Source organism: Ceratotherium simum, chromosome 33 (assembly GCF_057802395.1).
Source record: "Ceratotherium simum simum isolate JZ-2026a chromosome 33, ASM5780239v1, whole genome shotgun sequence".
NCBI lineage: Eukaryota > Metazoa > Chordata > Mammalia > Perissodactyla > Rhinocerotidae > Ceratotherium > Ceratotherium simum.
Genome location: NC_141932.1, coordinates 4,991,667 through 5,011,934, shown reverse-complemented (window position 1 = coordinate 5,011,934; position 20,268 = coordinate 4,991,667). Strand labels below are relative to the sequence as shown.

The following is a 20,268-nucleotide window of genomic DNA, read 5'->3' as shown; positions in this document are numbered from 1 at the left end:
TGCGTGTGCTCCGCTACTGGCGGCCCGGGTTCGGATCCCGGGTGCGCAGCGACGCACCGCTTGTCCGGCCATGCTGAGGCCGCGTCCCACATACAGTAACTAGCAGGACATGCAACTATGACATACAATGACCTACTGGGGCTTTGGGGAAAAAAAGGAGGGGGATTGGCAATAGATGTTAGCTCAGAGCCGGTCTTCCTCAGCTAAAAGAGGAGGATTAGCATGGATGTTAGCTCAGGGCTGATCTTCCTCACACACACACAAAAAAAGTCACCCACAATCCCACCTCCTGTCTTCTACCCTGAGGCGGCAACATTTTGGTGTATTTCCATCTAGGATATTTTAAAATCCATATATATATAGAGAGAGAGAGAGAGAGAGAGAGAGAGAGACAGAGGGAGGAGGGAGGGAGAGAGAGAGGAACACAAAAAGGGGCTCTCGCGGTGGTGTGTAGCTGTGGTATTCCACACCTGGAGGCACGACATTTTATTTAACCATCCCCCACTGTTGAACATCTAGCTGGTTTCCAGTTTGCTGTTGCCAACACTGCCAAAACAAACAGCCTTGAGCTTGCAGCTTTGTCTGGTACGAGGACTGTCGGTCACAAGGTGACCTTCTGGAACCTTCCATTCAGTATTTATTGAATGCCTATGCAGCGCTGGGCACCAGGTGAGGCTCAGATCCTGCCCTTCAGAGCTCACGGCCCCTGGGAGACCTGCCATGCCCACTCAGGGCTTCTACCTCCCCCTGCCCTAGGGACCCCAGTGTCCAGCCCCCAGCCCCCAGCCCTCAGAGAAATCGCCTCGAAGTGGATGCGTATGACAAATTTAATTCCTTCTTCTCCATTCTCACATAGGTTTCTCACATTTTTGTACAAAAACCCAGGCCTCCTTTTTCCCTCCCTCCCCAGCCCAACACAGAAAGTAATTGTTTAATAAATAATATATGCTCCTTCCCAGGCCCAGAGGGGTGGGGGCCAGGGAGACACTGTGGCCAGACTTCTTAGAGATCCAAGAATCTAGGACCCCAGTTCCCTCCTCCTGGGGGACCCCCGAGTCCCCCTGCCTCCCACCCACCCCCTTAAATAAATAAGTATAAATAAGGCACAGATGCCCCCCCTTCCCGCCCCGGTCTCCTGGAGGGACCATCTCTAACTAGGGGGAGATAATGGGGGAGATCCTCTGGCTGCCATGCCCCCAGTCCCGAAATAAATAAATAAATAAGATCTGGCATTGAAGGACACTGGTGGCTCTGGGTGGTGGGTCACAGCCGAGTCTTCAGCAGCAGCAAGCCCCGCACGGCCCAGTCGAGAGTCAGGTGCAGCCCCCCGAGAATGGCGTGGGCCGCCCGGATGCCTCCCCAGGCTGAGGACGGGGGCGCCAGAGGGGGCACCGGCGGGTCTGGGGGTGCCTGGGGCAGGGCCAGGCGGGACATCTGTCAGGAGAGGACAGAGGGTTGGTTAGCAACAGGTAGGGGTGCAGTGGGGGTCCGGGGAAGGGGTGTCTGGAGCCTATACTGAATCGGGTTGAGAGGTCCAGGCTGCAAATTTCCAGAGTGTCTCTGGTATGTGTGGTGGGGCCTCTGGGTAGGGAGTTCTTCAGGATGTTGGGTTCAGAAAATTGAGGCTGGGGCCAAAAGGGGGGGGTCAGAAAATTGAGGGGGTGGGCCTCAGGGGGCTACAGGTGAGGTCCGTAGAGTCAGGGCTGGGATCCTGATGCTAGGGTTTTAGGGACAGTGTCCAGGGTCTGTGGGCTCAAGTCTGGGGTCAGGCCCAGGGTCTTAGACGTGGGGTCTCTAGGATCAAACTCAAGGAATCAAGGGTGAGGGCTGGGGTCTCAAGTCTGGGGTCTCGGAGCTGGGAGTTGGCATTTGAGGTCCAGGGTCTCTGGAGGCAGGCCCAGGAACTGGGGTCTTCTGGTCTCAGGGTCTTGGGTCTAGGGTTTTGGAACTCAGGGTCTTGGGGTCTTACGGGCTCATGACCGAGATCTGAGGTCTTGGGGACTCAGGACTCAGGGTCTGGGGGTCTTCTAATTTGCCATCTCAGGGTCTAGGTTCTTGAGGTCTGGGGTTTGCCGAGCCAACGTCTCCGGGCTGGCTTTTGGCCAGGGTCTGGCATCTTAGAGTCTGTAGCCTTGAGTGTCAGGATCTCAGGGCCAGGGTCTGGGATTATCAGGGTCTGGAGGTTCAGCATTTCTTAGGGCGTGGGATCTGGAATTCCCGTGTCTTGGGGCCAGGGTCTCCAAGTCTGGGGTGAGGGTTTGGATGCTCAAGTCTTAGGGCTTCAGAGTGGGAATCATGGGGCCATGAGATCATGGGATCTCCGAGTCTCGGGGTGAGTTTAGAGTCTCCAGGCAAGATTTTAGAGTCTGGGGCCTCAGTGTCAGGGCCACGGTGAGGGGACATACATGGTGAGGGTCTCAGCGCAGGCCTAGTCTGGGGTCCTGGGGTCTCAGGTTTCAAGTCTGGGGTGTCAGGTCTTGGCGCTGGGGTCTCATACCAGAAGCTGCAGCCGGCGCAGCAGCCGGTCGAGCCGGGCCTGCAGGGCCCCCAGCTCAGGCTCCAGGGTCCGCAGGGAAGGGCCACCCGCCCGGCGCAGCCACTGCAGGTGGCGCAGGTAGGAGAACAGGTCTGCCCGCAGCCGCGTCAGCACGCCCGGGAGCTGGGGACAGGGCATGGGGGCGTCAGGAAGCACCCGCCACATGCCCGCTCCAGCCCCCAATCCCCCCGCACCCCCTCCACTGCCCGGCTCCCACCTTGACCCCATCCCTCTCCCCTGCCCTTACCTGCAGGGCTCCCAGTGCCCCGGCACTCATGGCCAAGGTGGGGAGGGAGTCCAGGTTGTGGTCTCCATCGGCTGGGAATTTGTCTTTCTGTGGGGAAAGAAGCCGTAAGGTGGCCCTGCCCAGCTCCAGGGGTCCCTCCATCCCCACCAGGGGCCCCAAACTCCTCCCTCCTCTGTCTCTGCCCCGGTGGTAGCCCAGAAGCCCTCCTGGTGGCTTGCCTGCAGATCTCCCCCCCTCAAGCTGTCACTCTCCATCCTGGACCCGGCCCATCCTCTCCGGTCTTTCCTACCAGCTGTGCGGCCAGCTGCCGAGTGTCTGCCAGGAGGGAGCGGGTCAGGAGGACGGCGCTGTCCAGCTCAGCCCGAGGGGCTGGGGAGGCCCTTGGGGGGCCAGGAGGTGGCCCTGGGGCAGCAGTCCTATCTGGCCACAAGCTCAGCACCACCAAGACCAGGCAGCAAACACCTGGGGGCGGGAGAAGGCAGAGGCTCAGGCCCGACTCGGGGGTCTGAGAGAGGAGGGGGCCGGGGGTCCCGAGTCCCAGGGTGGAGCGCCCAGGGGATGTCGCACGGCCGGGCGGGCTTCCCTCTCCCTCTCCGGCTCCGGCTGCCCCGCCCGTCGGAGCAGACGCGGCCCGGGGCGGGTAGACGGGCCGGGCGTCTCCCGTCCGCCCCCGGACGCCGGAATCTGGGCCCCGGGGCGGGGCATGAGGGGGAGGCACAGGCCAGAACCTGCCCCCTCCCAGGCCCCGGCAGCCCCAGCCGGACTGAGAGCAGGACACGGAGACCCGGACCGAGACCTGGAGTCCCCGAGCCTTCCCCGGGGAGCCCCCGGAGTGGACCGCGGAGGGAGGGCCGGGCGGCAGTGCCGGGGATCCCCCGGAGCACACCTGGGCGGAGAGAGGCAGAGACGTGGGTGCAGCCGGGGGCGCGGCAGGCGGAGCGGGACCAGGCGGCGGCTCCACCCGGGGGCTCCTGCCGGCTCCCTCCCCGCAGCCCATCCCCCGCTGCCCCGCCCACCGCGCCCACCAGCCAATCAGCGCCCCCCGGGCCGCCCCGCTCCCGCATCACACCCCCAGCCCGCCCCCTGGGCCCCTCCCCGGCCGCTGTCTGTCCGTCCGTCCGCATCTGTCTGGCCCTCCGGTGTCTGTCTGCACCCTTGTCTCTCTCTCTCTTTCTCTCCTCCCCCTGGCTGGGGTCGGTGTTCCGGGCTCGCTCTCACCTCTTTGGGCTCTCTGCCTCAGTTTCCCTCCAGGAGCCTCTCTGTCGGGGTCCCTGGGTGTCTGCGTCTCTCGGTCCCCGCTGACTCCCTGAGGGTCCCAGGCTCTTTGGGGTCACCTCCCTGCATTTGTCTTTCTGTCTCTGCGAGTCTCCCTGTCTCTCTCCCTCGCGCTGCCCTGCCGTGTCTCCGCCTCTCTGATTCGTCCTTTCTTCCCTCTCTCTGCCCGTGTCTTCTCTGGGCCTTCTGCCGTCTCTGACTCTCCTTTCCGTCTCTGACTCCCCAGCGCTCCCTCTCTCTCCTCTGTCTCTCTCTGTCCCATTCCGCTGTCTGTCGGCTCCCCACCCTCCCCGCCGACGGTTCCTCCCTCCTCCCTCCCCGTTCCCGCCACCATGAACTTGAACCAACTTACTGTTCATGTCCCCACAGGGCAGGGATTCCCCAGGGCAGGGGGCAGGGAGCTGGGGGCCTTTAACCCTTCCCTGTCCGCTGCCAGGGGAACCCCGGGGGTCAGCTGGGCCTCGGCCCGGGGAGGGGAGGCATGTGCGTGTGAGCAGAAAGGGCCGCGGCAGTGAGGGAGTGTGTACGCCTGGGGGGTTATATAGGGGGCCGGGGCGGGCGGGCGGGGGGCAGGCGGCAGGGGAGGGCGGCCTGACACATCCTGACTCACCCTCCCTGCCTGCCTTTTCCATTCAGACGGAGCCGGCTGCCTCGCACGGCTCCCGCCGCCTCGCTCGGAGGAGGGCACGGAAGGAAAAGTTGGAAAAGTTGAAAAGGGAAAGGGGGGGTGGTCGGAGAGGGGCTGGTGAGGTCATTGGCGTCCCCTCCCTCCACCTCCTCGGCGGCCGCCGGGGCAGACACACATGGCTCAAGAGATGGGGCCCGGCTGGGCTGTGGGTGGGGGTCCTGCTGGACCAGGAAGGGCAGAGAGGTGGGGAGGCAGGGGGCGAGAAGTGGCTCCTGGGGGAGAGACTCCAAGGGACAGAGAGAGAGAGAGAGAGAGAGAGAGAGAGAGATGGAGAGACTGAGACCCAGGCAAGGAGACAGAGACACATGGACAGATGGGGACACTGGGGCAGAGATGGGCAGCCTGAGATGCAGAGATGCACAGAGATACACAGAGAGATGGAGATACACTGCAGGAGTGGAAAGGACAGGGAGACAGGCAGGGGAGGTTCCGGGAGTCAGAGATCAGAGAGCCAGACGAAGACAGCAGGAGAGATTTGGAGAGACCTGGAGAGACCCCAAGAGCAAAAGGGACAGGGACACGCAGTCTCAGAGAGAGAGAGGAGGCAGGCAGGTGACAGAATAAATGCATAGAGACAATGGAGACACCGAGGCAGGGTGACAAAGATGGAGAGGCCCCAAAGACAGAGACGGGGAGACAGAGGCTCAGAGATGGAGATGCTGAGATGTCGAGGAGGCAACAATGGGTGCAAAGAGAGGGAGAGCCTTTCTCCAGGAGACAGGTAGAGACGTGAAGGTGAGAGAGAACCAGAGACAGAGAGAGGGACCAGGAGAGAGAGGCATCGAGACATCCAGTGGAGGTGGGACCTCGGGCACAGGGCTTCACCCCTCTGTGCCTCAGTTTCCCTGTATGTGAAGTGGGGACAACTGAGTACCCACCCCACCCCCCATATGCCTCGGTGAGGACAAAGTGAGTCCACACACGTAAAGCGCATGGTCAGCTCCCAATAAATACAACCCAGTGCTATTCTTGCTTTTGATTTTTATTAACATGTCCAGAAAGAGAAAAAGAGGTAGCCACTGGGAGAGACGGAGACAGTGAGAGAGCAAGACAGAGTGAGGGTGGTGGGAACAGGAGACAGTGGCTCAGCTGGGGAGCTGGACCCTGAGACAGGGCAGGGAGGATGCCAGGCAGAGAGATGGAGCTGCCAGCAGCTCGCAGCAGGAGAGGGAGATGCAGATTCAGGGGGACAGAGATGCCCACACAGGCACACAGGTGGTACCCCCAGGTATATGGGACAGAGATGGCCCCGGGATGCACTGCAGAGCCAGTGAGGGACTGACCTGAGCCCAATCCCCAGCAGCACCCCCCGGGATAGAGGTGGCAGAAAAAGATGGACGGGAGTGAGAAGACAAAATGTGACAAGGACTTCAAAAAGTCTCCCTGAAGACCCCCTACTGGCCCCCAGACTGTGCTGAGCTGGCAGAGGGGCTTTGGGGATAAATGGTGAATGGAGTTGACACCCCTCCCATCCCCCACCACTGGGGGGCGACTGCTCAGGTCCCCAGGGAGGTGAGGTCACAGCCCCCCCATGGTGGGACATGACCTCATCGCCTCAGGTAAGAGCTTTCTCTCTCTCTTGGTCTGTCATGGCCACCCCTTCCAGGGCCCCCCAGGGGCCCTCCACAGCCCCTGCTCCCGCTGGGACCCAGGCCTCTGACCACTGGGTCTCCGCCCCTCAGGGGGCCTGTTTCCGGCTGAGTCAGTGTGGGGGGCCCAAGGCTGCGTCAGTGAGGGGAGAACTGACGTAGCCCCCCCCCCAGACCGGCCGGGCCAGCCAAGGTGACTCAGGCCACCAGCCTGGGGGATGGACTGGCCTGAGGGGATGGGGACTGGGCCTGGGGCCAGCCTGAGAGCAACAATACGGATCTGGTAATGGCAGCCCCTTCCCCCTACCAGGGGTGCCAGCTCCAGCCCACTCCCTTAGACCCAGGAGTCCAGGCCCCCAGCCCCTCCTCCCTCAGACCTGGGTGGCCAGGCCCCCAGCCCCCTCCTCCCTCAGATCTGGGAGTCCAGACCCCCAGCCCCTCCTCCCTCAGACCCAGGCGTCCAAGCGCCCAGCCCTTCCTCCCTCAGACCCGGGGGTCCAGGCCCCTAAGCTCCTTCTCCCTCAGACTCAGGTGTCACATGTTCAGGCCCTAAACCCTAGTTTCTAGAAAGGTGGAGAAAAACGTGTTGCCATTCTGCAGTTTGGGGAATACTCTGTGTGGGGAAGGTCAGGAGTCTGGAAACAGGTCAGGGGTCCCCAGTTGGTGCCAGCCCCCATCAGCCCTCTCCCTGGGGCTGTGGGGTCATCTTCCCCAGTGCAGCTGGAGGAGGCTGAGGGATACAGGGTAGGTGCAGGACAGGAGGGCAGGGGATTGCTTAGGACTCCTGGGTCTTCCCCGGGATGAGGACACTTGGGGTACTTCTGGAAAGGAGGGCAAGATGGGGAGAGAGAGAGAGACATAGGTAAAGAGACCGAGAGAGGCAGGGTAGGGGAATCACAAACAATGACAGAAGGTGACACTAACAAACAGAAATAGAGACAGGAGCGCAGAGACCCAGAGTGAGAAAAGAACAGAGATGCAAAAAAAAAAAAAAAAAAAGGGATCTACAGAGACACAAAGAGACAAGATCAGAGACTCAGAGACGAAGATTGGGGGAGACAGGGTGCTAGAGGCTCTGAACGGTGGTCACTGATGGCCAGCGGTGGGGGGAGATGCCACTGGGATATGAGGGGGAGCCCAGGGGGTCCTTGCTCATGTGCTGGCCCCTGGGTGAGGTGGGGCTGGCTGGGTGTGAGGTCAGCAGGTCCGAGGCTGTGTGTGTCCGTCTGTCTGTCCCTGGGGGGTCCTGTCTGGCCTCTGAGGGGTGACGGGGCAGGCGGGCCGCAGAGGCAGCCCAAACCTGTCATTAGCGGTGAGGGCCGTGACGGCGGCCCCCCCAGTCCCAAGCCGCGGTCCAGGGCCCGACGGCCCCGCCCCCCCACCCCCTCCTTGATCCCTGAGGAATCCCGGGAATTGGGAAGTGGGTCCAGATGATGTTGACACAGGAAACGGTCAGCAGCTGCCCGGCCTCAGCCCCACAACCCCTCTGACCCCCACCCCCGGCCCCCTGCAGAGCCCCCTCTGACCTATGTCATCTCTGACGGAGGCAGCCCAGGGCCCACTCAGCTCCCACCAGGATGTTTACCGGAGATGGGCAAGACGGAGTCAGCCTCACGGGGCTTCCCAGGAGAGGGGGTCTGGACTCCTGGACAGTCGCCCTCAGGCCTGGTCCCTTGCCCCTGCCCAGGAGTCCAGGTCCTCAGACTCCCGATCTGAGACCCCAGCCCCGCCTCCCTCAGACCCAGGGGGTCCGGGCCCCCAGCCCCTCCTCCCTCAGACCCGGGAGTCCAGACCCCCAGCCCCTCCTCCCTCAGACCCAGGGGTCCAGACCCCCAGACCCTCCTCCCTCAGACCCGGGAGTCCAGACCCCCAGCTTCCTTTTCCCTCAGACTCAGGGGTCTGGACACAAAGACGAACTGCCCCAGGAGAGCTGAGCCTTCTCCTCACTGTGCCGCTAGGCATCGCAGTCTGTCCAGCCCCCCAGCCAGCCTCTTCCCCCACTATTGGGGGGACCAAACCAGAAGCTTGAGGATCCTCAGCTGGACCACTTTCCCCATTTGTTGGTGAAACTGAGGCCTAGGTGGGAGAGGGGGCTCTGTGCTCATGAATCACCCTCACCGCCCCAGGCAGCTCCCCACCCCCAGGCCCTCAGATCCCTGTGGCCGGGGCATGGTCAAGCTGCTCCGGTTACACATTCCCCATGGTGAGGCCTGGGGTGCCTTCTGGACCAGGAGATTCCTGAGCAAGTGCTCTGGCCTGGGGCCCAACCTCCATTTTCTTGTTGCCCTCCTAGGTCCTCTGGTTGCTAGGGGGGCCGTCCTAACAATGGGGCTCAGTGAGGCCTTCTGAGCCTCATGCCCCCCTGCCCCTGTTTGCTAGGGGGAAGACCCCCTGGCAACCAGGTCTTAGGAGACTTTGGGCCACCGGCACTGCCTCACAGGCATCAGGTTACTAAGCAGAAGGATTCCCCGGCAAGATCTCTGGGGTCCCCACCCTTCGGGGTCCCCACCCTTCAGGGTCCCTTGGTGGGTACGGAGGAGATGCCTTAGACCTCGCAGGTTGTGAAGGAGGCTCTTCTAACCCCCAGGCCCCCACCCCCACCCCTAGGCCCCTGCCACCTGGTTGCTAAGGAAGCAACTTCCTAGCAACCAGGCCAGTGTGACCGCTCCTTCCTTCTTCCCCATTACTAAGGGGGCTCCCTAGCAACAGAACTTAAGGGACTGGGTGGCAGGCGGGCGGGGCCCAGCCTGTTGCTGGGGTGATGGCCTTCTGGGTCTCACCCCACAGAAGCCCTAGGGGTCTGGGGAGGCGACATGGTGGGCTCTGGGATCCCAGCTTTGACTCTCTTCCTGCTGATGCAGGGCTCAGTAGGTGAGGGGATCGACACCAGGGTCAGAACGCTGAGCGGGGGGCCTTCTCCGCCTCCATACAGCAGCCCCGACACCATCTCTTTTCTTTCACAGATGGGAATGGAATCCAGGGATTCTTCTATCCATGGAGTGAGCAGTGGATGAAATCCTGGGTCCCTCAGGGACCTCCCCCCCCAGCCTAGACTCTTGGGTCTAATGGGAGGAGGGGCTGAGGGTCTGGACCCCTGGGTCTGAGGGAGGCAGGGCTGGGGGCCTGGACTCCCGGGTCTGAGGGAGGAGGGGATGGGGGCCTGGACTCCCGGGTCTGAGGGAGGCGGGGCTGGGGGCCTGGACTCCCGGGTCTGAGGGAGGAGGGGATGGGGGCCTGGACTCCCGGGTCTGAGGGAGGAGGGGCTGGGGGCCTGGACTCCCGGGTCTGAGGGAGGAGGGGCTGGGGGCCTGGACTCCCGGGTCTGAGGGAGGAGGGGATGGGGGCCTGGACTCCTGGGTCTGAGGGAGGCGGGGCTGGGGGCCTGGACTCCTGGGTCTGTACAGAGTGAGCACTAGGCAGGCAGCCCCAGAGCCCGGCCTTGGGACCCAGCATCCTGAGGCCCACAGGGCCAGGCTCTGGGGCAAAGTCACCACATGTGGTCTGTCCCCAGGCTGTGAGGGAGACGTGTGGGACCGGGAGAGCTGTGGGGGCCAGGCAGCCATCGAGAATCCCAATCTCTGTCTGCGACTACGATGCTGCTACCGCGATGGGGTCTGCTACCACCAGCGGCCAGATGGTGAGTGCCCAGAAGCCGCGGTCGCTGGGGCAGGGGCTGGCGGCTGGGCCCCCTGGGTCTCACACCTCCCTCCTTTGTCCAGAAACTATGCGGAGGAGACACATGTGGGCGCTGGGCTGGACATGCGGAGGCCTCCTCTTCCTGATCTCCAGCATCTGCTTGTTCTGGCGAGTGGGGTGAAGGCTGGAGTGGGCTCCTGGGCCCCCAGAGGAGAGGCAGATGGGCAAGGCTGAGCGTGTCCCCTCCCCACCAGGTGGGCCAAGCGCCGGGATATGCTGCACCTTCCACAGTTCTTGCAGGGCAAATGCAAGCTGTCCAGGACTGTCTCCCTGTTATCCAAGGACCGGGGGACCGGGAGCGAGAAAAAGACGGCGTCCATCGGCAGCATGCCAGCCTCCCTGCCTCCAGAGGGGGGCTTGGATGCCTCGGGGGCCACCGAAGGGGAAGGGACAGAAGGGGGCGAAGAAACGGAAGGGGGGGATGATGAAGATTAGGGGCGCCCCCGGGGGGACCCCTCAATACAGATATAGCATATATAGATGCGTGGTGTCTTTTCTGAGGGCCACAGGAGCAGGAGGCAGAGAGAACTCGGGCAGGGAGTGTGTGTGTGTGTGTGTTTTGCAAGGGAGCACGGGCTGAGTGGAGGGAGCTGGGGCGTGAGCTGAGGGGGGTCTGGAATGAGAGGAGTCTGGGGGTAAGCACAGAGGATCTGAGCTGAGGGGGGCCTGGGCTGAGTGTGGGGCCTGGGCTGTGATCATGGGGGGATCTGGACTGAGGGAATTGGGGGTGAGTTGGGGGTGGCCTGGGCTGATGAGGCTGAGAGGGCAGCTGGGCTGGGGGGGGCCTGAACTAGGCTGAGGCGGGGACATGCTACAGCCGTGGAAATGTGCCCCTCAGCTCTTCTTCTGCAGAAGCAGCAGTGCCCGACAGCCTCTGACGCCTGCCCTTGGGATCCCACCCTCCTCCGTGGCTGGGGTTCCTGCAAGATGTGGGCCTCCCCCAGCAGACGACTTCAGCTCAGACTCCCCAGCGGCTGGGCAGAAATTTTCTTGGAAGTGTGTTACAGTTCAAGACTCATCCTGCGTGACCCTCCTTCCTCTCCCCTCTCCTTTCTCATGTGTCAGACCCGCACCAACCTACCCTCCATAAGATCTCTCTCAATAAATATCTTGCAAGTCTAATTTGCCCCTCTGTCTGCTTCTTGGAGGACCTCAAACCAACAGAGAAGCCTGGGCTGAGGGAGGTCTGGACTGAGGGGGTGGGTCTGGGCTCCAGATCCTTGCCCCCCACGCCCCCCCCGTCCCGCTCTGTGAGGGGCCAGCGTGAAGCTGGACTCCTAGGTCTCCAAGAGTATGGGCAGCCCTTCTGTGGGTGTGGCCTAGCCAACTCGGGCCCCCAGCCCTGAAACAAAGCAAGCAGCCTCCCCCACCCTGGCCCCAGCCCAGCGCTGTGCCTCTCACAGACAGACATGTAGTGCATGAGGCAGAGCCATTTATCCAGGTGAGGACAGAGGGAGGGCAGGGAGGCATCCTGGCGGCCAGACGATGTTGGGGCAGCTGCACATCTCAGTCCGGTCCTGACAGGTGGGGCCATGGGTTCCTCTGCAGGAGGGATGGTGGGGTTAGAGGCGGCTCAGGACCCCTCCCTGTATCCCTGTCCCCTGGGCCCACCACCCATCGGCCTGGGGGGCAGAGGGAGGGAGCCCTTTCTTCCTGCTTCGGCCCCTGACACATTGACGCCCACACTGGCCCATTTGCTCCTTCATCTCTCCATGCTACCTTTAACTCATGGGAATCCATGGTAAGAGGTGGGGATGAGAGACAGGGAGAGGCAGAGAGAGGGAGAGACTGAGAGATTTAGAGGGAGAGGCAAGGCACAGAGACCAAAAGAGATATGGGAGACAGGAAGAGAGACTGAGACGGAGACACAGGGACAAAGAGAGAGAGAGAGACTGACAGGCAGAGACAGAGAAAGAAGACAAAGAGAGGGGAGAAGTAACAAGGATGGGGGTGGACCTGTTGGGCTACTCAACTGATTTTGGTCCCAGAGGGAGACAGGAGTGACCGGAGCCCGGGCCTACGGGTCTGCCTCCTAGAATTTCAGTTCTCTATCCTTCACGTGCTGGCAGCACCTCACCCTGCCCATTAAGGAGGAGTCCTGGGTTTAGACAGGATCGTTTTCCTTCCAAGAGGGGCCCACCCTCAAGCCAGCTTGGCCAGTGTCTGGCAGGTGGTTCCAGCAGTGGAGGTCCACCCGGCTGTGTTAGACTTTTGGGCAAGGTAAAAGATTTTCAGGGGTAATTTTGACGACAGGTGGTTATTTCTGCATTATATGCCAAATTTTGTGTTAGCTCTTGCTTCACTTATGCATACAGTTGCTCACCCTTTCTTAAACCATTTTCCTCATCTGATCCACAGAACATAGCAGGTGATTGGACAGACTATTTTCTCAATTCTCACAAAGAAGAATATACAACTAGTATTCTGGATGCATAAGAGAAAAGTTAATTCATCACATATAGGGAATGTCTTAGGACATGAGGGTTTAATTCATTTATGGAACCCCCATTTGAGAAACTGATTAAGTCACTTATCCATCCATTGTTCCACCTATCCATCCACCCATCAGTCAACCCATCCATCTTGTCATCTCTTTACTACCCATCTGCCCAAACCATCCATCCACTCACATATCCATCAATGAATTCTCTCCATCCATCACTCATCTATCCATCCATCCGTCCAACCACATCCACCCATCCATCCACGAATTCATCCATTCATTCCTCTATCTACCCACCCATTCACCAGTCCATCCAATCATCCATCAACCAATTCATCCACCCACCCACCCATCCATCAACCAATCTATCCTTCCATCCACCCACCTACCCAATCATCAATCTCTGATTTCCTGAGTTCACTCTTTGTCCGGCAATGCTAAGAACAAAGACACCAGAAACCCAGGCCTGACTCTCAAGGGGCTCCCTGGTGGGCAGGAGAGACAGTACCAGCACACACAGACACAACACATGGTAATACAAACAATAACAGGGGTAACTTGGATAACATGAAGACCTAGAGAAAGGCAGTGAAGTTGAGTTGGATCTTAAAGGACACATGGGAAGTTTTCTGTGTGGAGTAGGGATAGCAGGGGCATGGCTGGTGGAGGGAAGGGCATGGACAGAAGCCAATTGGTGTGAGAGATCCTGGTCATCTGTGGACTGAGGGATGCTGTCATGACTGCAGAGAAGGCAGGAGATGTGGGGCTGAAATGTGGGGGGCTCACACACAGTAAGTAGCTTGGGTTTAACCAGAGGGTAATGGAGAGCCCCAGCAGGTCTTTGGCAGAGGAGTGCAAGCTGGAGAAGGTGTGTTTAGTAAAAGGGACAGAAGGTAGAGGAGAGGGAAAGGGGAGGGAATGAGTGGTCCAGCCTTCCCTGTGTCTTGCTGTCTGTGGGCAACACTCCTCCTGCCTCGGTTGGTTGTTCTCACTCCTTCCCCCTCTCTCTTTAGACTACTTGTCAGGAGACTCCCAGCTGTATGCTCTTGCGCAAGAGATGGCACTTTTCTGTGCCTCAGTGTCCTCCAATGGAATGGTGATGGCAACAGTAGTGACCTCAGAGACCCAGTTACACTGAGAAGATTAACTGGGACCTGGTGTGCCTGGGGCTGGAGTGCAGGGAGGGATCCCCAAGTGTCGGGTGGAGCTAATGGTGATTCTCCACCTTCGTCTCCGGGGACAGGGTCTCATTAGTCTCTCCAAAGTCTGCACCCATGCCTGCTGTCTCTGAGTCTCCATCCTCTGGTTAAATTTTTTTTTTTTTTTTGGCTGAGGAAGATCGTCACTGAGCTAACATCTGTGCCAATCTTCCTCTATTTTGTATGTGGGACCCTGCCGCAGCATGGCTTGATGAGCTGTGCGTAGGTTGGTGCCTGGGATCCGGGTCTGTGAACCCGGGACGCGGAAGTGAGGCGCGCGAATTTAAACCACTATGCCACAGGGCCGGCCCAGTCTCCATCCTCTGGGTCTCTGCTGCTCTGTTTCTCTCTCCTTTCTAATCGACCTGTCCTGTGTCTCTCTCTCCCCATTATTTCTGTCTCTATCCCTCCATCTTTTCCTTGTCTCTATTCATTTCCATCTCTCCCATCTGTCTCTCCATCTCTCCCGCTGTCTCTCCACCTCTTTAACTGTCCTGTCATTTCTCCCTCTGTCCCTCTCTCTCTCCACTCCGTCCCCCAATCTCTCCATTTCTCCACTCTGTCCCTCTGTCTCTCCATCTCTCCCTCTGTCCCTCCATCGCCCCTCTATCTTTCCACCTCTCTTTCCTCTGTCTCTCCGTCTCCCTCTCTGTCCCTCCACCTCTCCCCGCCCCCCGCCCCGCCTCCTCGCCCCCTCACCTCGGGCTCACACAGTGCCCGCGCCCGCCGCCCCGTGCCCGGCCTCGAGCGTGGCGAGCTGCAGGCGCACGCGGCGGGAGCCGGCGGCGGGCAGCGGGGGCGCGCGGACGGCGCGGCGCGCTCCCCGGGAGCCGGGCGCGGCGCGCGGGCCGGCGGCGGCGGAGGCGGCGGGCGCCGACCAGCGGCGGGAGAGCTTGCGCGCGAGGCGGGCGAGCGCCGAGGGCCGCAGGCCGTAGTCGCGCTCGAGCTCCTGGCGCGAGATCTCGATGTTGCCGGTGTACCAGAGGATCCAGCCGAGCAGGCTCAGGAAGACGAGCAGCGCGCCCGAGTAGATGAGCAGGTCGCCGAAGTCGCGGCCGCGCACCTGCAGCTGCGCGAACACGCCGGTCAGCAGCGCCGCCATGCCCGCCACGTCCAGCGCCACGGCCAGCAGCAGCGCCATCCGGCAGCGGCCCAGGCCGGACGAGGGCACGGGCGCGCCGGCCGGCGGGGACGCTGCGCCCGGCGGGGTCCCCTGCGCCGCGCACACCGCCGGCGCGGCCGCCATGGCCCTGCTCCGCCGCGCTGGCTCCCACCGAGAGCGTGCTGGGGTGCGGCCCGCCCGGGGCGGGGTCAGGGGACGGCGCCAGGTGTGCCCAGCGCCCGCCTGGTCACCTGAGCTGGGCTGGGCGCGGACGGGGCGTCCTGGCCGCGGTCTCTGCGCAGGGCCTGGCCCTCAGAGCCCCCTGCTGGGGGCAGCCGGGCTTACAGAAAGCGATAGACTAGGGCCCCTGCGCCCCGGGAGCGCAAAGCAGCACATGGCCAAAATTCAGGGCGCGCTGCGGACGCAGCAGGGCAAACCGCTCCAACCCCGTTTGCTCCGTGGGTTTCTTCTGGGGCCTCTGGACTGTCAGGACTCGTTACGGCGAAGCCCAAGGGCGCAGGCATGGACCAGACAAGGCCCCTGCCCTCAAGGAGTTCCCAGACATAACGACAAGCCAAGGGGCACTAGTGGAGGTGACATAAGGCATGGTCATTCGTTTTGTTCAGTAGGGGTCTCCTGAGGCCCCCGCAGCGCCAGGCCCTGTGCCGGTGAGGCTGAGGACACAGACGTCCATCAGGCAAGGCTCCTGCCCCTTAACGTGACCCTGACAACAGAAAATAAACTTCCAGGAAGTTGAACGGGTGTGACACAGGGCGGACTGGAGGGACAACGGGGGCTCGGCCAACAGATGTGGAACCCCTAAAGGAAGCAAGAGCTTTCCCAGGCAAATGTCTTTTCCTCCAAACAACAACTCGCCCTTAGAGGAAATCCACGCTCCCCTGGGGTGGCAGTCTGCGAGAAGTTTCCGTCTAGCTTTTCTCTAGACTCCAAACAGTTTAAGAATTCATCTCAAGAGGACCCTAGGGAGGGAGAACTAAGAGGGGGCTACCGGGATTAGCCGAAGGGTTCCGAACGTGGCCGAGTGTGGATCGAGCGTTTCCGGACAGACCCGAACCTGGCATGGGCCAATAGGGGAAGGCGGCCACTCACGAGACGCATGTTTCCGGAGAGTTCCGAAAATGCCCGAGCGGGCCTCGGTTCCTTTGTCGGGACTAGCCGAGGGCTTACGAAAAAGACCGGAAGCATCCGAAGACACCGGAGCTAGGCTATACTAGTTCACGCACTCACAGGTCCATGCATAAAACGAATGTTCATTGAGCGCCTAGCCTGTGCAGAATGCTAAGCGCTGGGTGAGCAATACTAGGGAGAGGCCGTTGAGGAAGGGGACTTGGGGGCCTCTCGAGAGGGACCCACTCGGAAATCCAGCCGTGGAGTTCCGAAAATACACGAAGAGGTCTCGGAACGGCAGCGCTCCGAGTCGAACACGCCCTCGGGTCTCTAGCCGAAGAGTTCCGAAGGTTCCCGAGCGGTGCGCGACGGGCTGGCGGAAACAGCCGAACGTCTCCGAGCCGTCTCGGAGGCGGGCGGGAGGAGACGGGGGCCGGCGACAGCGCGCGTGTGCCCAGAGAGGAAGCGGAAATGCGTATGGGTATTAAAGGCGTCGCCCCGCCCCCCGTGAGCCTCTTTCCGTCTCCGGCCGCCGCAGTGAAGAGAGGTGAGACGCGGTCCTCCGCCTGCCCGCGTGGTGGAGTCTGTTCCCCGGCGGCTCTGCCCCTGCCTGGCTTCTCTCCCTCGCCTCTCGCGTTCTTAGCTGCTTTCTGCCCCCCGAAGTCGCTGTGGTTTCTTGCGTTCTGTTCTTCCTCCGTCACCCGCAGTTAGTCTCGGCGCCCGAGTTCAGCCCCGCCGCCTTAGGTCGCTCAGCCCTGCCTGGCGCATTCCTAGGTGCTGTCTGCCCTCCGGGGTGCCCCTTTTCACCAGATCGCCATCACCCCCCCCGTCGGTTGTCCGGATGGGGTCCCGTGGCCCGGCGTCGGCCCGCTGCTCCCTTTGACACCCCCGCGTCTCTCTCCCCGCAGCTGCCGCCATGTCCGCGCATCTGCAGTGGATGGTGGTGCGGAACTGCTCCAGCTTCCTGATCAAGAGGAACAAGCAGACGTACAGCACCGTAAGGGGGGCCCGGACGCCCGGGGCGGAGGGGGCAACTTCACGATCGCCGGGGGCTCTCCGTCCTCACGGCCCGTCTGCCTCCTCCCTCCCAGGAGCCCAATAATCTGAAGGCCCGCAACTCTTTCCGCTACAACGGGCTGATTCACCGCAAGACCGTGGGCGTGGAGCCGGCGGCCGACGGCAAAGGGGTCGTGGTGGTGATGAAGCGGAGATCCGGTGAGGGTTTGCCCGGCTTGGCCCGGACGACGGGCCCCCGCTCGGGGCAGGGAGCTGTGGTTTTTCAGTGGCGGGCTACAGGAGTAGTTCTGCCACCGGACCGAGGGTGCCTGGTGTCAGGACGGTCTCGTGGGAAGCTGGCAGCTTCCTCTCGGCCAGACCGCCGGCTGTGCGAGCTCGCCGGGTGCCTTAACCTGTTTTCTTATCTTTGGGTGAGGAAAGTGGAGAAATTACAGGACGTGAACGACCGCGGGTGGCTGTAAGGATTAAACGTCAGGTTTGCACAATCGGCTCATGTTTTCAGATTAAATCTTTGGAGCAGCTCAGGTGGAGGTGGATGTCTCCATCCCTCCATAGCTGGGAAAATTGAGGCAAACAGGTGTGCAGCCTTCCCTTCGCTCCCAGGGGTAGGAGGTGACAGGCTGGGTCGGAAGAAGCAGTTTGACCCCCATTCTGCTTGCCCGGACTCAGAAGGGGCCTGACCAGCCCACCCCCATAAACTGCATTTGGGTGTGGACCCACTCTTACGGCCTCTTAGAGAAGGTCAAGGAGATACAGGGGTCTCTTGAGGTTGGGGTTTTTAACAGGTAGTAATGAGATTTCCCCAGGTTCCTGTTTAGTGCTGGTTTCTGTCTGGGTTTGGAGCCCAGTGTTCTGTTCAGTGACAGCAGTGGCCATGGCCTGTCGGCTCTTGATCTCAGTGGGTCCTGCCCGCCCAGGAGAGAGGGTTTACCCTCCTCAGGAGCACAGCCTACGGAGCAACCAGTCACTTGCCCCAGGGGGCTTCTTGGGTTCCCACACTTCTGAGAACTCTGTTCTGGCGTGTTGGGTAGTGAAAACTTGGCATTTTTCTCTCTGACTGTTGGGTGGGTTTTCTGGGCTGACGTGAGGAGGTAATATGGGCGCCGCTCTGGGGTCAGCCACTCAGCTGAGGCCGACCTTAAACCACCTGTATGGTGAAGGGTCTGGCTTCTTGGGGGAAACTTGACGCCAGGAGTGCAGGACTCCAGCCAGGACCCCACCAGCTCTGTCCCACTTCAGATCCTGACGGAGGCCAGCAGCTTTGTGGCACAAGAAAGGGGGTGTTTCCTTTTAACCCTGGGCAGTGGAGTCTAGACTCCACCTGCGCACAGGTGAGGAGCAGCTGCTTGCCCCAGGGCACGTCCTCACCCCTGGCCCTCCTGTGGCTCCCTGCCACCCCAGCATCAGGGCCAGGCCTTACAGCTTGGCCTTTCAGACCCCTGTTCCAGAAGGGGTGACTTCGGTCCAGGAGGGTGGGGCAGGGAGAGGAGGCCAGAGCTCCAGCGTGAGGAGCATCCACCACCTGGCCAGCACGGTGCCCAGTGCCTGCCTCACCTGCTCTCGGCTCCCTGGAGCCGGCTCCCGTCTCTGTCAAGTGAGATGAAGGTGGATGCTGTGTCTCAGGGACACCTGTACAGTGCCCGTGGCAGGGCCTGGCCTTGGTGGTCACTGTGAGTCACACAGATTGATCCGTGGAGAGACGGGGCTGGCCTTGGGGGCTGCCCTGCCTGTGCAGGCTCACAGCCGAGGCCCTCAGGTTCTGGGACGTGATTGTGTCCTCACGCTGGGAGGTGCACTCAAGACCCGGACCATCTGACTGAGCCCTGGGCCCGCTCTTTCTCCCCTGCCAGGCCAGAGAAAACCAGCCACCTCCTACGTTCGGACTACCATCAACAAGAATGCCCGGGCCACCCTCAGCAGCATCCGGCACATGATCCGCAAGAACAAGTACCGCCCCGACCTGCGCATGGTGAGTGGCCTGGCAGGCCACAGTGGGGGGCGGGGGAGCCCTCCTCTGACTGGGGGAGCTGGACCTGCGCTCAGGGGTGGGAGAAGGGACATCTCCCATCTGGGAGGCAGGCTGCGGGGGCACGGCTTGTGGGGTGGGTAAACTGAGCCCCGGCCTTGCCCCGCCCAGGCCGCCATCCGCAGAGCCAGTGCCATCCTGCGCAGCCAGAAGCCTGTGATGGTGAAGAGGAAGCGGACCCGCCCCACCAAGAGCGCCTGAACATCCCCACCCCCACAGGAATAAAGGTGTCAGCGACTTTTCTCAGCCACTTCACCTGGCCTTCCTTCTGTGCGGGCCCTGGGGCTCTGGCCCTGTGTGTGTGTGACCCACGCCGTGCCGCCAGAACTCTCAGGAGTGTCAGCTCATCCCCAGGGGGCTCCCCACCCGCTAGTACCACACAGGTTGCGGTGTGCTGGGACTGGAGGGACCAGGGCCAGGTTGGGGAGCTCAGCCCCACTGTTGTGTGTGGCCTGGCCCAGTGGTCCTCTTGCTCCTCGGGTTTGGTGTCAGTTCTTTTTCTTTATTTTTTTTGTGGGGAAGATCAGCCCTGAGCTAATATCTGTTGCCAATCCTCCTCTTTTTGCTCAGGAAGACTGGCCCTGGACTAACATCTGTGCCCATCTTCCTCTACTTTATATGGGATGCTGCCACAGCATGGCTTGACCCCGGGATTGGAACCCTGGGCCGCCGCAGCGGAGCATGTGCACTTAACTGCTACCCTTCCAGGCAGCCCCCAGAGAGCATGAACTTAACCGCATGTCACCAGGCCAACCCCTTGGTGTGAGTTCTTATATTCACATCAGAGGTGATTGTTCAGTGTGACAAATTAGTAAGTGCAGGTTAAACAAGTAGTCCAGAATCATCAGAATCCCATGCTCTGGTAACACATGACAAAGCTTCAAGAAAGACTTTTTTTTTTTTAATTACTTTATTCTCTTTTTTTTTTTTGAGGAAGATTGGCCCTGCACTAACAATACTGTTGCCGATATTCCTCTTTTCCTTTTTCCTCCCCAAAGCCCCAGTACGCAGTTGTGTATCATAGTTGTAGAGTTGTAGCTCTTCTATGTGGGACTCTGCCTCGCTTCAGCCTGGCTTGATAAGCAGTGAGTAGGTCTGCGCCCAGGATCTGAACCTCCGAACCCTGGGCTGTGGAGGTAGAACACGTGACCTTAACTGCTACGCCACCAGGCCGGCCCAATTTTTTTTTTTCCTTCAGGAAATGGGCCCTGAGCTAACATCTGTTGCCAATCTTCATCCTTTCACTTTTTGTTATTTTCCTCCCCAAAGCCCCAGTAGATAGTTATATGTCATAGTTGTACAGCCCTCCAGTTGCTGTATGT

At 60.8% G+C, this 20,268-nt stretch overlaps 4 protein-coding genes and 1 pseudogene across 4 annotated transcripts; 2 read left to right on the top strand and 3 right to left on the bottom strand.

Annotated features, from left to right (window-relative positions):
- Nucleotides 1-1,119: 1,119 nt before the first annotated feature.
- IL11 (interleukin 11) lies at nucleotides 1,120-4,690 on the bottom strand. The gene is made up of 5 exons (XM_004439078.2): nucleotides 4,411-4,690; nucleotides 3,073-3,245; nucleotides 2,784-2,870; nucleotides 2,498-2,659; nucleotides 1,120-1,434 (listed from the first exon to the last, which is right to left on the bottom strand). Exons 1-5 carry the CDS (start codon nucleotides 4,688-4,690, stop codon nucleotides 1,264-1,266), a joined length of 873 nt encoding a protein of 290 aa, XP_004439135.2. The 3' UTR covers nucleotides 1,120-1,263.
- A 478-nt stretch (nucleotides 4,691-5,168) lies between these two features.
- On the bottom strand, nucleotides 5,169-6,564 carry LOC147912713 (uncharacterized; annotated as a pseudogene).
- A 2,397-nt stretch (nucleotides 6,565-8,961) lies between these two features.
- On the top strand, nucleotides 8,962-10,466 carry TMEM190 (transmembrane protein 190). The gene is made up of 5 exons (XM_004439080.3): nucleotides 8,962-9,206; nucleotides 9,299-9,334; nucleotides 9,847-9,972; nucleotides 10,055-10,139; nucleotides 10,226-10,466. The coding sequence occupies exons 1-5, from the start codon at nucleotides 9,149-9,151 to the stop codon at nucleotides 10,464-10,466; spliced, it is 546 nt and encodes a 181-aa protein (XP_004439137.1). The 5' UTR covers nucleotides 8,962-9,148.
- A 980-nt stretch (nucleotides 10,467-11,446) lies between these two features.
- Nucleotides 11,447-15,477, bottom strand: TMEM238 (transmembrane protein 238). The gene is made up of 2 exons (XM_087421092.1): nucleotides 14,373-15,477; nucleotides 11,447-11,573 (listed from the first exon to the last, which is right to left on the bottom strand). Exon 1 carries the CDS (start codon nucleotides 14,917-14,919, stop codon nucleotides 14,380-14,382), a length of 540 nt encoding a protein of 179 aa, XP_087277218.1. The 5' UTR covers nucleotides 14,920-15,477; the 3' UTR covers nucleotides 11,447-11,573; nucleotides 14,373-14,379.
- Nucleotides 15,478-16,330: 853 nt separating this feature from the next.
- On the top strand, nucleotides 16,331-19,192 carry RPL28 (ribosomal protein L28). The gene is made up of 5 exons (XM_004439081.3): nucleotides 16,331-16,450; nucleotides 16,812-16,900; nucleotides 16,995-17,118; nucleotides 18,771-18,889; nucleotides 19,058-19,192. The coding sequence occupies exons 1-5, from the start codon at nucleotides 16,375-16,377 to the stop codon at nucleotides 19,145-19,147; spliced, it is 498 nt and encodes a 165-aa protein (XP_004439138.2). The 5' UTR covers nucleotides 16,331-16,374; the 3' UTR covers nucleotides 19,148-19,192.
- Nucleotides 19,193-20,268: the final 1,076 nt, after the last annotated feature.